We start from the raw sequence: 16,561 nt of genomic DNA, 5'->3' as shown, positions 1-16,561 counted from the left end.
ACAGCTACATACTAAGAGCGGTACCAGACAGTTTTGATGTGTTTTGGGAATGGTGTTTTCCTTTCTTCTTTACTATTTTTTTTTCCAAGGAGGTTAAAACTCACAAGTCCTGAATACTTTGTTAGTTTGCACAGTTTTTTTATCCCAGTGACAGGGAAGCAATGTCTGGATTGACACCCACCACTAACTAAACACAATTTATACTCCTTTTCTGTACTCCTCAGGCATTCCCCAAACCTGGTTTTCACAAACAAACCAACTTTGTCCTTACCTTATACAAAGTTGCTAAGTAATGATTTGTTTTAATTAGGAAAGGTTGGTTAACGCCTGGGTGATCCAAATCATGTGTGGCAGCTGCTATTAAACTGAGCAGAACGTCCCATGGAGTTAAAGATTTGGAAAGCTGTAAGATAGTAACAACAAATGTAATTCTGTAAGCAATACAAGTATGCCCTCAGAAAAGGGCACAGATGTCACTTTTTTTGTCTTTTTTAATAGTTAACAGCCAACAGAAACTCAGAAAAAATTTTAGTAACATAAAACTAATATTCCTCTGACTTCTCACAGTATTTCCCCCTCAAAAGCTACAAAATTTCAACAATGGTTTAAGCATTATTCTTACTTAATGGGAATGTTCAGTCCTAAAAAATGCTGGCACACAAAACGCTCCTTTCTGGCTACTATTCCTAACCAGATCCTGTAAAAGCAGCAAATTCTTAAAATTAGCTCTCCATCTCATTTACCAAGCTTATCTGTATGTGTCAATTGTGCTTTAAATACTGACTACATTTTAAAAAACATAAAACCCTTTCATCTTAGCAGGAAGAAAGCAATGCTCTGGAATACTTTAGAACTGTTCAGAATGGATTTCTACTCTTAGGCAAAATTGTATTTCAAAGTTGACCAGGAAAAGAACCAAATCTGCCAAAAATAAATATTTTCAAGTATGTGCATGTAGATTAACTCATCGTGAAACTGCATGGACTTATTTTCACTGCTCATAGCTGCTACTACTTTTGGTTGGAGGTCTGTGAGTTAAATTCAGTAATACAGTCTAGCTTGCGCTAAAACAGAGAGGACAGTTCTGCCCACAAATGCAGCAAACACCCTGCAAGGACAGAAGTTTGTATTTCCTGTTGCATTTGCCACGTATCATGCCTCACATGTTTATAAAGCACTTTGGTGCAACAGAACCAGTAGCTGTATACGTTACTAAAAATACGTTGTCTATACTTGTATCCGAAGCATTACAAAACTTCCATCACCGGTATTAAATATAAAATGCTCATGGCTTCCAAACTGCATGCATAAAAAAGCTCATCGTGTACAGCTCCAATTTGGCTCACTGCATCAACAATTGATCAGAGAGCAGCACTGAGAAACTGTGTGGGAAGAGCGGGCAAAGAACCTCTGAAAAACACCCATGGAGCCAGAACTTCTTTGTTGTTACCTCAGAAGCAGAATAAAGAGCTATTCTTTCCACGGGAATACCAGATGGGTGATAATCTGCATCAAGGCAGATAACTTGTCTCACCTAGCTAGAGAGGATTACAGTTATCAATTTAATACAGAAGGACAGGATGTAGCCCTGAAATTGTCTAAGACATCACTTACAGCAGACTGCCAGCAGTCCAAGTAGTAAAAAACACTCAACTAGCTCAACTCCTTAAGGTCTGTCACACTGCCCTTTTTAAGAAAGGCCAAAGAATTCCTGATGTCTTGCTATAAGGTGCCTCTAGCAGAAGCACACCATTCATTAACATCAGATGAGCAAAGCAAGCATAACGGTAGTTGGGGGGGGGGGGGGGGGGTAAACACCAAACAAAACTACCCTACCCCAAGCAACACACACACAGGTTTGTTATTGTCAGCTCTGACTCAGGCTGCAATTCTATGTAAATGTCTCGGGGCACAGCACTATGTTAAACAGCTGCAATCTTAATTCCCTATTCTGGTTCAACACGAAATCACACAAAAGACAATGCCAGCTCAGAAGGGGAAAAAAGAAAAGCATAGTGCTAAGTGTGAACCCACAGCCTCAGCAACATGGGGAATCACTGCCTGACTTTTTGTGTTCAAGAGTGGGTTTTGCTGGGTTTTTAGGTTTGTTTGCTTTTAATTAAAAGTGCGTGTATGTGCATACACATATATTTATATATGTGCACACACACAAATACATGTATTTCTGCATGTGATGTAAAAGTGAGATCACTCCCTTACCTTGGGCTCTTTTAAGTAACAGTGCATGGCCTGAGTCACATCAGCAGCATGAACTGCATTATGGTAAGGGTTTTGACTGTGATAATCTTCTTGAACCATAACTGCAGGAAAATAACAAATACCCAAAATCAAATAAAACAGCAAGGTTTCAAGTACCATTTTATATGCCCTTTTTAGGCACAGAAATATGCAATATCACAAGTTACATACGCGTAAAAGTGTCAAAGTCAATAAATTGTCAGCTGAACGACGACACAGATATAAAAGATTTTTATATGAAGAAACAGTATTTTCTAAAGAAAATCAACCACACGTAAAATCATCTCAGAGCAAAAATTAAACAACTTGAAATCAATATATAATCTGAGATACTTTGACTTTGAGAACTTCCCCGGAAAGGCTTCCTTGGATAATTTAGCCTGCCTGAATGTTGAGGCAACCTGGAATACAAAATGAAGATAATACTATTTACCAAAGCATCAGGATGACCTTCATATCATGCCTCGAAAACAGACAGGATCAGAGGAATTAGGTATTGCTTTCCTGCCACATGAAGTGCTTTCCTTTCCCCTTCAGGAGAGTGGTCATGGAAAGCCACCTGTACATAGTTTAGCGATCTTCTCATACTTGTACTCAGGCAAATGTAAGCCTATACGCAATTTAGAAAAGAATCTCATTTAGATGATGGTCTGACTAGCCACTCCTAGATTTAATTTTCCCTATTTAACTTCTTCCTTGCCCTCCTCCATCTTCCTGGTTGTCTAAACATTATAGGTAGAATACTTTAAAGGGCATCAACATTAGCTCAAGTATGTAGAGTGAAAGAAATATAATGTTAAAAAAGATGTAGGGGGAGAAGATCTGAAGCACAGCAATCAAACTATATTCTAAAGTTTTGCCTGACATGACACATCAGCTCTTTCAAGCAAACCTCAAAAGAGCATTTTCCTGGCTGACTACAGTCTGTCAATCCCATTCAAACAACTATACTCACAACCACTTTTTCTACTCAGTTTACAATCCAGTACCCTCCACCAGGCAACTGTGACTGTAATGCTATAGCATAACTGCCATGGCATTTGTGAAGAGCTGTGGTGCATGAAAAGTTAAAATACTGTAACCATCATGGAATCTAAATAGTTCTCAATGCACAGCTGACACCTCATGTGGAAAATAATGAAAATAAGCATCTTTGGGCTCTATGAACCTGCAGTAGAACTCCCTTTCACCTATTCCTCACATCCAGTGCATGAACGAGGATTTCCTTGGCTTACTCAATTTTTTTGTGGCTTTGTAGGCTGGTCCAGCTACCTGAAGTCTGGAATTTTCTTGATTTATTTATTTTAATAAAGCAGACCTAGGAAATATTTTGATCACTCTGCCAGAACCAGAATGGAACAACAACCCCATGTTTCCAGGAACGCACTGTTTAGTATTTTCTCTCTCCCTGTTCAGGTCTGGAATAAGGAATTGAAAACACACAGTAGGAAGAGACAGATCTCCAAGTAACCTTTGGAAATCACAGGAAGACTCTGTATGTGTATAAACAAACATATATATATATACACACACACACACATATGTGAGATTTTATATATATATATATATATATATATATACACACACACACAAAAATAAATGGCAAAAATGAGATCTCTCCTTAAAAATATTCCAGTAAGTTCTCAAATAAAGTGAATTTTGTGTGGCACTACGGACCACTTGAGCTTTCCTAGTTTTCTGGAATTTGATCTTCAGATTACTTTGGATTAGGGTATAAGAGGTAGCAAAAGAAAAGAATTAATTTGGTTTATGCTAAGAAGCTGTATTTGGAAGAAAGGTTCCTTGACTGGACAGACGGGCTAGGACAGAGCTAAGAAATGTTTTTCTTACTGCTAGTAAGGCATTAAAGAAAAGGGAAAGGGTGGTGAATTGCAAAGCCAAAATAAAATTTTGCCTTCTTCCAGGTCTAATCTAACTTTAGTGACTTATGTCTTTGAGAAGCCACATGTAGTTAAGAGTATCATTATCTTTTGATAACTGATTAACTAATTCAGTCATTTGTAACTGGTCTTTCAGTCATTTCAAGTACTGCCATGTGCTAAATCTCAACTAACCAGGAAATAAGCATGAAGGGAAAGACAAAACACTCAGTTACAGCTTGAGTAGCCAAAGACCAGATTTCTGTAATTATTTGCTTCACATTCCAATGCATCAGGTATCACCAAGGTCAGCCAATCTACCTCTTTGAAACTGGAAAGAATTGAGACCACTTTAAAACAACACGAAATGCAAGACAGAACTGAAATTTTTTAAAGCTGAAGGAGAACTAAATGATGAAAACAAAAACATTCCTTTATTTGAAAGGGGAGAAAGGCCTTCCAAATGCGATTTCTCCTGTTAAATGGCAAGCTTTGTAACCACAAAATTGTTTCCTCTGAAACTGTGACAGCCTGGTAACAGCGACTAGAAACTTGTTGCTCCTGCTCAGTTAAAAAAAAAAAAAAAAAAAAAAAAAAAGCTTCCCAGTCCACAAAATTAAAGGTTCTGTCACACAAGAACCAAAAGGAAGGGAATCTCACACCAGCATCTGTGTCTACAGTACAGGGATGCAGAAAGACAGCTCTTTCAGCTGTTAAGTGTAAGTACCATTTGGTTTGAATATTATGCATCATATTTGGGATAGCATCAAATTGACACCATTAAATATGGTCAAGCTGGCATGTTCAACACAGGAAACTATCTCATGAACTTCAGAAATTAAGAATAAAACAGAACTGAAAATCAAAACAAAGAAAAAAGGCTGTCTAGCCTTTCCCAATAAAAGTGTCATGCAGTCTCACATATATTCCTGATTATTTAGATTTAATAAATACAATACATCATCTGCTACAAAAATACTAAACTTGTTAATACTTGCTTGGATTTAACATGGAGATTTCCATATTCATAGAAACTGAGAGATTTTTTCAATCAGTATAATTTAAATCACTGCACAATCTTGACTGCATCAGTACTCTTCAAACCTTATTGCTAAACTCTAACCAGCACTTCAGTTAAGGTATAAAAATGCGGATAAACAGCAATATTCATCATAATAAAAAGCTGTATTTACCCAAAAATCTACGAAGTTTCATCGTATCTAACTGGAAGTGTTCAATTAGTCCATGAAGATTAAACAGATGAAAGGTTAAGCTGACTAGACTGTTTCCTAAAAATAAGATGAAAATACTAATTCATTGGAAGCCATAAAATCAGTGACACTTTCATAAGAAATCTATTATTTCAAACAAATTGGTCACAAAAATAATACAAGCAAATTTCACTACACCGATTTATGATAAATATTTAAATCTTACTGCACAACAAGATTCATTAGCTATCTCCGCTAGTAATCACCAGTGGTTTTGCATAATTATAATGCATTCACCAATTGTCCACTGTCAACTGATAGGAGGAAAATGTTACTGAACATTAAAAAAGGAACAGGTTTCACAACATGCAAACCCGTTACAACGGCATTCAATTTTATAAATATCATGGTGCAACATATCACAGACAGACATACAGCTTAAAACCAAATACAAAAATAATCAGGTGAAGAAAAAAGCTAACCAACACTATCAATTAGCATACATTGTATGTATGCTCTCATTTTCATGTATTTTGCTAAACTACTCCTTATTTCACCCAGAACGCAAAGAAAAAGCTTGAAGTTTTTCTAGAAAATGCATACTGTTACAAGCTTACAATATACTTCGCCTACTTACAGCTATAATATATAATATAATAATCTCTTGCAGTGGTAAAACAACTAAGAGAAGAAACACTCTGCAAATGTTTACTTGAAGCAGCTTGCCTGTTACTTGCTCTGCAAACAATAGGTAGTAGCAGATAACTTTCCATACACTGACTGACAATCTTCATTTAGCAGGAATTAAAGAACCTAGCACAGACAGAAACTGAAGTACAAAAGGACAAAAATTTCTGCTAAATCTAGCTTATTACTAGGGTTAACGTATTTACACGTGCATGCCACTTCCTCACAATAAGATACACAATTCTTTGAACAACATTTACTGAGTAATTTGTTTCTTACAGGCTTGTCCAGGGCAGCTCATCAAGCAGAGTATTTTATATACAGCATTTTCCCCTTACAAATTTCCAAGAGCTAAACTGCCTGTTCAAAATGTCCTCCCAAAATGACTAAATACCAGCAAATCAGCTGGTATAGGAAGGCTACCACAATAGAAGCTGTTCTGGTATTATCTAAAATTTATTTGAAAAAAGCATATTTAAGAGGTAGATAAGGCCTCTTATAAAAAGATTATTTCAGATTACTCCAATCTGATAAACTAATCCAAAATAAACTATGCTTACAAAGAAGTTAACTTTGCACACATAGTTTTTTCTCAATTCAGTTATCTAATCCAAAGTTTATAATTAGCTATATAAATGTTCTCTTTTTAAAAATCCTCATTGTTTTCATTTTTTCTATCCATTTTCTCTATTAAATCAAACTCTGAGGATACTACTTTTACACTAGATTAAGCCAAGCATCTCTTCAACAAAACAGGAGGAAATTATCTTTTGACATCACATTTTCCTTTCTGAACTTCATTTCTCTTTCTGCCAACTTTAAACACTCCAACTGCATCTCTGCTACCAACTCCATTTGACTGATGTAAAACCTGCAAGTGCTGCCCTCTGTTCACTTTCCACTCTGGCACAAATGTCACCATGATGCTGGACTCACTCACCTCCTCTTTCCATTCTATTCAAAACTCAGCTTCCATTCCTGTGATTATAATACGAAACTTCACTCTACCCACTGCAGCAGCCCTCCCTCCTCCTTTTCAGCACATTTACACATCTTTTTTCTAACTGCCTGTCCCTAACTTAAACTATACTGTTTTTTTTTAATCAACTACCTATGTAGTTCCTACTGCTATTTGTAATGGGTGCACAAAACTAACCACAGTATTCCCTTCCTTTTTGTGTTTTGTAGAAGCTATGCATATGGCAGCTTCTGTCTGCTCAACTTCTAACTCTCTAGGTATTCTATTCTATGTCGTAATTATAATGCATTCATACCAACATGCCTTCTTATTGCACTATGAAGTAACAGAACTGTTTTATCTAATATTAAATTTATCAGAAAAATACTTGTTCAACATAAATGACCATTTAGACACAACATAAATTACCAGCACTCCATAATTTAAAAAAAAAAAAAAAAAAAAAGACTGTTAGCAAAATTATTTGGTAATTTCTATCCAATTACTTCTTCAAATTACTGAGAGAGAATAGCAACCTACAAAGTACAAGAATGGCCTCTTCTACAAATCAATTATTATTATCAGTACTGACAGTAATGGCATTTTAACAGAGTGATCAGGCAAACTAGAACTTTGATTAAAGACTATTAAATCAAAAGTACTACCTGAGGAAACTTGTGGTTTTTAGTGAACAAGCAATCACATACCGCAACATAAATGCAATAGTTAAGTTATGCAAGGAGATCAACCACAAAATATCAAAAGTAAACTCACCATTTGTCAGTCTATCAAAAAGAAAAATATCAAAATTCCAGTTTCCAACCTTCTCCAGCATACACTGAAAGGAAACACAAAAGCTGTCAATTTTTTCTCAGTATACGCCTATTTTCCTGTAGCCCAGAGGACTATTTAAGATTTCAGAGACAGATAAAAGTCTTAGGATTTCTACATACAAAAATAGTATTAAAAGAATAATTAAATTTGTCTGATAACTGAAAATTTTAATACATGTTACAAATTAAAAAACTGGAAAAAATGATAAGTGCCTTGACAGAATTGGTTGCAGATTTTCCTTTCATCCTTTAGTCAATTTCTTAAAAGAACTAAGACATAATTTAAAACAATTAGGTTAAAACCAGAAACAGTATGACAGAATGACTCTGTATTCAGACTTCTTCCACTTTTAACTTTTGCAATGAGCTAGTAAATTAATCTGTGTAGTCTTTCATCTTGTTCTCTCTCTTTCCCCTGTTGTTTATAGGAGAAATAGAATCTAGATGCTTTACTAGACATATGAGCTTTTTTAAGAAACTTTTTACTTTCTACCTGAATTTGCACTTCTTCACAGCTGCTCCACATGAACTGTTCTTCCAGCAACAGGGATAAACAAGAACAGCAAACAGCACTGGAGGCCTCAACAGAGTTCAGCAGTCACAATCTTTGCCTCCCCTACCACAACCACAAAGACCTGTCCAGCACATTTTACAGCAAATACTTGCCTTCTCCTATTCTCATTAGGTTGGTAGAGCTGTTTTGTGATCCAATTACATATTCTAGCTTTTCTTTACCAGCCACTAAAACTCCACTACCAGAACAAACAAGAGCATTAAGAAGGTCTTTTTACTATTAAATTACATGTACATTTTTAAAATCCATCCTCCAGGTTATCAGATTCTTCCTACAGCGCAGACTGATCATGTTCAACATGGACACAATCACTATATTACAAGTGTATTCCTCTTCTGCATCAAGATAACAAACAAAAAGCACTACATGCAATCAGTGAGACAACAGCGCCTTTGGGATCTTGAATAACCTAAATAATCTTTGTCTGCTCGCTCCCCTCTTCAGCACCACCCACCCTCTGTCCCCAGTACACTAGCCTTCCATCCAACTAACTGTTCCCTTAGTACTGCCCATCGTTTCAGCACTTGCTCTCCCTGCTTTACTGCAGCACAGGTGTATTATAGCTATCGCCCTTTTCTCTTCTAGGATTGCCTACCAGAGAAAAAGTTGGTTTGGTATAATAATATTCTGATAAATCCATTTACTGCATACTATTGAGTTTTCAGTTGGTAGGTACTCACTCTTCCACATTTTCAGTAGTGAGGTTAGACTAAAAATGAAAAGAAATGAAGCAGGGGTTGTGGTATGTAGACCCAGTTGTCCAAATTGTTCCATTACATTTCTTGGATACATTTTCCTTTCCTTGTTATCTTCAGTTATGAAAGTGCATCTTGCATTCATTAGTTATTAAAGAACCTACACCAGCCACATAAAGCTCTAAAAATCATTCCAGTAAACTTGTGGGTAGTAAAGGAGTTTGTTAGAAACCATGTAATTTTGGCTGAACTTATTAAGACAAATACATATATGTACACACAGGGAAAAACACATACATATATATAAAGAATATGTGCTTAAAATTTGTATTTGGTTGCGCTTTTAACATGAGATAGTTATATATTAGCAAACATTTTTTAAAAACATACTTAAAAAACAAAAATCAAGCAACCAACCTTTGCTTGTCCATTATAATCATCATCTAAAATGTTTGAAGAATTTGGAACAGTGATACCACGGAAAAAACGGGAAGATCTCAGGTATCGCTGGAAACTAAGCAACCTTCTCACATTTCTCGCAGACACAGACACCTCGATTTCAGAATTTGCTACAAAAAACAAGAAAATAAACACTCTCTCTAAAAAACCTTTACCGAAAAGAAAACTGTTCCAAGAAAGTCTGGTACAACCAGGGCAACGCAATTTTTTTGTGTATCAAATGTTTCTCAATAAAACCCCATATTTTTATTAAGAGTAAGTACAGAGACATGGCTTAGAAAAGAAAGTTTTCCTTGTAAGTACCCTGTAAAGAAAAACAAATATTTAAATCACAGCTGAGACTTATCTTTTTAAGGAACTCTGTTATTGAAAGGACAAAAATATTATGGAAATCGTGTAAACACACACACAGTAGTGCAAACAACTTCTTTTTGGAAAACTGCTCTCATGTGCACACATCAAATCCATGTCCCTAGCAAATCACATAAGATATGTACGCCAGCAAGAGAATATCAATAATTGTGTGTTGATACAGCAATTATAAGTAGGTTTTGAGTACACAAGTAGCCTTTACATATACTTTAAAGCTCAGAAATTCTCCTAACTTTACTGGCAAAGTTTTGAAACAAGTGATTTTGGTGCTTTTGCAGATAATTATGCTCAGAGCCTCTCCTGTGCCAAACAAGCACCACATTTATTTTCACAGCATATGTAATTCCCTTTCCCAGTACAGTGAAAACAATACAGAAAATAGATTTAACCTGTTTTCAAAGATTAATCCAAATATTTTGCTTTACTCTTCTTAGGTTACCTGGTTTATTCAAATGACCGATGCTAGCTTATATTCAATTCCACTTGATATGATTAAAGTGTCTTAGAAACCTAAAGATCAAACTATACATAGCTACAGTTTCTTTGCAACGGGCCTGGTAATTCAATTCTGAAATATATAAAGCCAAACTTAGCCTTTAGTTTCTTTTCAGCAGTTTTATATAACCAATGAACAGTCAAAAATCTTCATATTCCCTTATTATGCCCAAAATTACTTCAGTTTAAAAAAAAAAAAGAAAGAAAGATAAGTAAGCAAGTCAATGCAAACATGCTCTTCTCCAAAAACATAGATCCTCAAAACCGACATGAGGCCAACTCTGTAGTATAGACCTTATGCCCTCCCAAGAACAAGGCACACTAGAAACTGGTGAAGTAAGAAGTTCTTAAAGTCAGTCTAAAATACTGTACAGGGGAAGGTGTGGCCTTAACAACCTCAGTTAAAAACCTCAGTGACTTCTAGTGAAAGCAGTTATCTACATAAGATAAATCTTTGTCCATATAAACTCTTCTCCCTGCAGAAGTTTCAACGTATTTTCTGTTCTAAAGTAACTTGTTAATATATAATTTCCAATCTACATTAATGAAACTCCTCTGAACAGAATTGACAAATGCACGAACATACAATATCTAATCAAATGCAGCAGCATTTCACATCAACAGTCTGCGCTAACAGACGTTAAATTGACAAAACCGGAACGTTCTTTCGGACATGCCTGAAATACTCCATCAAGACACTGAAGTTCCCATCAAAGGACTAACACAGACAACTTCACATGAAAAATCTTTCTTCAAGCCATCACGATGAAGGCCAAGGGCACTTCCTCTGAAGACACTGGTACCCATGTGCCCCAGTTATGCAAGCAGTTGTACTACATATGATAAAGGCTGCTTATAAAGCAACATTCACATGTACAGCAGGCAAATAAATAGATTCTGTCATACTGCACTACTCTACCAATATTTCTAACCACATTAACATGGGGTTACAGTCCGAGCACTGCCAGCCTGTGGAACAGAGAAGCGGGAAGCCACAAAGCTACTCCAGGGCATGGGCTTCAGCTAAGTTCCCCCCCACCCCCCCCCCCAATCTTGATTTAGTTCCTCAAACCCCAAATTTCAGAACAGAAGTCATCAGGTTGGAAATAATAAAATGTCTACGGTCACATACAAAATCCAGGAACTCCACTAAATCTCAATGAAACGAAACATTAAGTAGGAGAAACCAGCACTCTTCTGGAAGTACAGATAATTTTCTTGATCATAAGTACTCTTTTACAGATCTATAGTTAACAAAAACCTACTTTTGCTGTCATGCTAGAAATAAGCCTCACTGTCACAGATGCCACCCATTAATCTTTGACAGAACAGTATCATGTAGGTAATACAAGGAAAACAAGTTTCTGTCTGCAAAAGGCACTACAGAACAGCTATGCAATAATTCAGCAGCATAGGCCTGCGTTCCACCTATATTTGCGTTCATAAGTCATTTGCGGGGGGGTGGTGCATATATTTTTGCTTCAGTATTTTTTTCTGATGATAATGTGGGTACAGAGGCAAATGAATTACTCAGTTTTCTGTGAAGCTGAACAGTCATTACTCTTTGCAATATGCTATTGAGACATTAATCTTAAAAATATTTTTAAATTCTCTATAAATTATCATCCATTTGTATAGTTCATAAACTGCTACTCTTACACATTAATCCTACTTTTTCTCCCTCATTTAAAAAGAAAGAAGAAAAAAAAAAGAAAGATCACTGATCCAGCTCACGTAATTCAAACAAACAACAAAGCCCACTTCATTTCAGCCTTCTTTGTAGCAATGCTGCTATTACAAAATCACACAACAGCTGAGGCAGGGAAGGATCTCTGGAGGTCATGTGGTCCAACTCCTCTACTCAGGCAGGGCCATCTAGACCACGCTGCCCAGGACCATGTCCAGGTGATTTCTGAATACCTCCAGGGACGGAGACTCCACAACTCCAGTGGGCAACTGATGCCACTGCTCAGTCACCCTCACAGTGAAAAAGTGTTCCCTGATGTTCAGGGGGAACAACCTGTGTTTCAGTTTGTGCCGGTCACCTCTGGTCCTGCACTGGAGACTGGCTCCATCCTCTTCATTCCCTCCCTTCAGGAATTTATACATATAGATAAGATCTGAGCCTTCTCACCTGCTGGCTGAACAGTCCCAGCTCTCTCAGCCTTTCCTCATCAGCCCTTTAATTATCTTCCTGACCCTTTATTGGACTCTCTCCAGTATGCCCATCTCTCTTGTGTACTGGGGAGCCCGGAGCTGGACACAGCACTCCAGGTGTGGCCTCACCAGTGCTGAGCAGCGGAGCAGGATCACCTCCCTCCACCTGCTGGCAGCCCTTCTCCTAATGCGACCCAGGATGCCATTCACCACCTTGGCTGCAAGGGTATGTTGCTGGCTAATGTTGAACTTCGTGTCTGCCAGGACCCCCAGGGCCTTTTCAGCCAAGCTGCTTTCCAGCTGGTCAGCCCCCAGCCGGTGCTGGGCCCTCCCCAGGGGCAGGGCATTGCACTTCCCCTTGAACTACCATTTATTGCACCTGTATAGCCCAGGTTAGGTAATAACAGCTTGACCAAATGTCTTATCATTTAGATCTGCAATGGTAAGAATAACTTCCAAATGAGAAAAGAGATCTGGAGCCCTACCAGCCCTCTACAGTTCCAGAACACCTAATTCAGGGGGACTCCAGCAACCCAAAAAGTAAATTGTTCTCTCTCTTTAACAGCTAAAGATTTGCTACAGGACAATTCAGAATAGGTGAGTCAGATGTGGAGGTTTGACAGGTAATTAATTTAAAAGGGAGGCTAAAAAAGAAAATTCGGGGGCGGGGGGCGACACCAAAAAGATAGGTTCTTCAGCTTCAGGAGCACTGATAGCACCCATGCTTGCAGTTTACTTTTCCCCACAGATAAATTATTATGAAGGATACAAAAATAAACTGCTTTATGGTTCTGGCAGACAAGCAAAGACAAGTTCATGGGAAGGACTGGTAAACTGAAAGACATAGTTGTGCAATGGAAACCTGGTTTCTCCCTCCTGGAACAAGAGGAAAACTCATTCTCTTTATAATGCATGATTAATATGAGAATGTCAGCCTACCCTCTTCTGTCATGAGTCACAAAATGAGATACTAATTTCAGACACCCTACCAAAGTAAGGTTCAATAACATACTTATGATGGAAAGAACAAGGTGAAGAGCAAAAAGAACATCACATTTGCTCAAGAAAAAGCATGCTGCAAAACCATTCCTCCTCCCAGTCCAGATGTCCTTCATTTGATTTGGAGCTTTCAGTGTCCTAAATGCCGTTCTGATAACCAACAGTGACCATTTGCTCTTAAGCGATAAGGACAGTTTAAGGACAAATTAGAATGAGAAAATAAATGTATGTGTCATTTACAGCCTTGAGAACTGAAACAGAACGAAAGCAAAATCAGTATGCTGGGCATGTTAAGAAGGAATCTACAGCGTTCAGAAGTACCTTCTATGCAAGGAACCAGAAGACTCGAATTATAGACCTTTGTGCCTAATCAACAGCAGCTCTCCTATGACATTCTTCTTCCCTTCTTAACTCTTCATGCCCTACTTTAACTTCAAATATCACCCAATATATTTATTACTTCCAAGTTATTTTTTCATTAAAATGATCATATTCTTGTTTCTAAGCATCTTATGTGAGATGCTGGTATAATAAAAAATGCCTTTCTCTAAAAGAAAAAAGGAATAATTCTGTTTAGTAACATCAGTTATTTTGCTAGTGTTATGCACATACACCAAGAAAATAAAGCAAGTTGCCTTCATGCAACAGATTTCATCTGTATTCCAAGACACTTATTTTAATCTCTTCCCACTCCCAATCTTGTGTTGTACTTCGTGAAAATCTAAAAAAAAAAAAATTTATCATATTTCACAGTGATATTAAGTATTTTTCTCATACTGAAATAAAACCACAAAGTAAGTACAGAAGAGACCAGTGACAATCACTTACAAAATCATAATATACTGATGTATTTATTCACAGAATTTTTGCATCTTCCATACAGTAAGGACAGGCAACAAAAGGAAGAATGACAACTTAATTATGGTTTGGTTTATTTTTTTATTAATAGAAACTTTATATCCTAGCAAAATGCTTCAACTTTATTTTAATGCAAAAGACAACGACTCACACCCTCTGATGGAGTCCTGGTCGAAACAAGGCTATCCAGCATAGGAGCTATACCTCCATTTCTTCCCTGCTACAGGCCCAGAAGGTAAACAGGAAATCATCATGATAAAAATAATTGAATTTTACTATTACTAATAGAAAGAGCTTAACTAAGGATCTCGGGTATCACTGCCACTAACAAAAAGGAATTTTTAAAAATATTTGAGAGGATGGATCTTTCTTATGTTTGAACATGAAAGCTGAAGTGTAAGGTGTGTAGGGCCACCAGACGAGTTTTTTTTCCTAAAAAAATCATGGAAACCTCTTATTTCTTGGAATTTATCTCTCACAATTCTTCCATATTAAATCCAACTACACATTAATAATTTTTACGTAACAGATACTATCACCAAACCTGAAAATATCTGAAGTTTTTCACCACCTGTAAATAAGTTTGAAAGAAAATTCAATTTCACAAGCCAATTATAATTGTATTTCTAAGGCCTGCCAGAACACAAATGATTTTCTATTTATGAGTAATTGTTAAGTATTGTCTAGGATTTCACACCACTAGAGGGACCCATAAGCATTCCAATTTCACATCTATTCCCATTAAACCATTAAGAAATTGATTAGATCCATGTAGATTTAAAAAAAAAAAATGTTTAAGTCCTGTTATTTAGCTTCCTAAACTTCCCACTCGTGATTTGCATTCTAAAGTACTTTTAAGACATTTATATTCATAAAGTTATCTATAAAGCTATGATTTCATTTGGAAGATATAAATTTAGCAAGGATTTAAAAATTACATATGAAGACTACTGGTGTCTAAATCACCTCATTATACTTCCTGGCTTCTTTAGAACCATTCTGAAGCCCTGTGTAGCATCACTGTAAGACACTCTAGCCTGCCTTTTGCTTAAAAGAAAGAAAAAAAAAAAAATCAAGCCAGACTGTTTTTAATGTATCATATACATGTATTTACATAGACATTCATAATTTTTTTTCCAAATAATGATCACCAGAAAATATGATGTGGATTAAGGATCAGTTAAACATGGGTTTGAAAGTGTCTTCTGACTGATTGGAATCAGAAAAAATTGTTAAGTTTCAAGGAACTCTGGTAGAACCATAGAATCATTTAGGTTGGAAAAGACCTTTAAGATCATTGAGTCCAACCGTATCACAGCTCTCAAGGAAAAGTCCAGTATTCAGCAGATCCTCTCTGATGGAGGGAGGGCAGCTGCTAGGCATCACTAGCACCAAAGATAACTCCTGAAGGATCTTACAGACTGAAATACTGCCTTAGCAAAGCACAGGGCCACAGAACAGTAGAATAATTCAGCTGAAAGGGACAGAAGAGAGTTCTGAAAGTCCTTTGATCCAATTCTCTGCTCAAAGCAGAGCTAACTTGAGAGAAATTACTTAAAAGTGCAGGAATTACGCTACTTCAGCATGAATTAAATGCAAGTTCTCCAGTTGCACTAAGCCATTACACAGCAGCAAAAGTACACAGAAAACACTGTGAAAAGGTGCCTAAAGGAAAACCCTTGAATTTTGGCTCTTCTTCTGTAAACATCTCAGGAAGGATATAAAATTAAGTAAATTGAACAATGTCATTCCTGTGCTGGACTGCATAACATTTTGCAGTTATTTTAGGACTAGGAAACAGTATATACAAGGTATATTCCTTCCCTACCAGTTCACTGAATCATAACCCCAGCCATCCTGTGCTTGTGCACTTATATAATCAGAATATGCATATATCCTTTAGAAAAATGGGTTACACTGTGTTAATTAATTTGCTGATGCTCCTGAAGAACAACTATACAATACATGATGGTTCAGCTCTCTTCCCAAAAGAAAGATAATATATTCCAAAACATCACCAAATCCTTTTCTTGAAGTCTTCCAAGAAAACACCATTCTCTGGTGTTCTAGAAATCTTCAGTTCTAAAAAAGAACCATTAAGTAATCTATTTTGGCTATTTTTCA

General features: G+C 36.7%; 1 protein-coding gene across 4 annotated transcripts in view; it reads right to left on the bottom strand.

Moving 5' to 3' along the window:
• The window catches only part of PDE7A (phosphodiesterase 7A), a 77,951-nt gene that overhangs the window by 6,518 nt on the left and 54,872 nt on the right, over window positions 1-16,561 (bottom strand). For 3 of the 4 annotated variants that reach the window (XM_080380448.1, XM_080380449.1, XM_080380451.1), the window contains 5 exons: window positions 9,515-9,666; window positions 7,770-7,833; window positions 5,333-5,428; window positions 2,221-2,321; window positions 272-403 (listed from right to left, as the gene is read on the bottom strand). In XM_080380448.1, the coding sequence (XP_080236574.1) occupies window positions 272-403; window positions 2,221-2,321; window positions 5,333-5,428; window positions 7,770-7,833; window positions 9,515-9,666 (545 nt within the window). The remainder of the gene's footprint in view (window positions 1-271; window positions 404-2,220; window positions 2,322-5,332; window positions 5,429-7,769; window positions 7,834-9,514; window positions 9,667-16,561) is intronic. The other variant, XM_080380450.1, reaches the window with a different exon arrangement.

This window comes from Falco punctatus, assembly GCF_963210335.1.
Source record: "Falco punctatus genome assembly, chromosome: 3".
NCBI classification, from domain to species: Eukaryota; Metazoa; Chordata; class Aves; order Falconiformes; family Falconidae; genus Falco; species Falco punctatus.
This window is presented reverse-complemented; position numbering and strand designations above follow the sequence as displayed.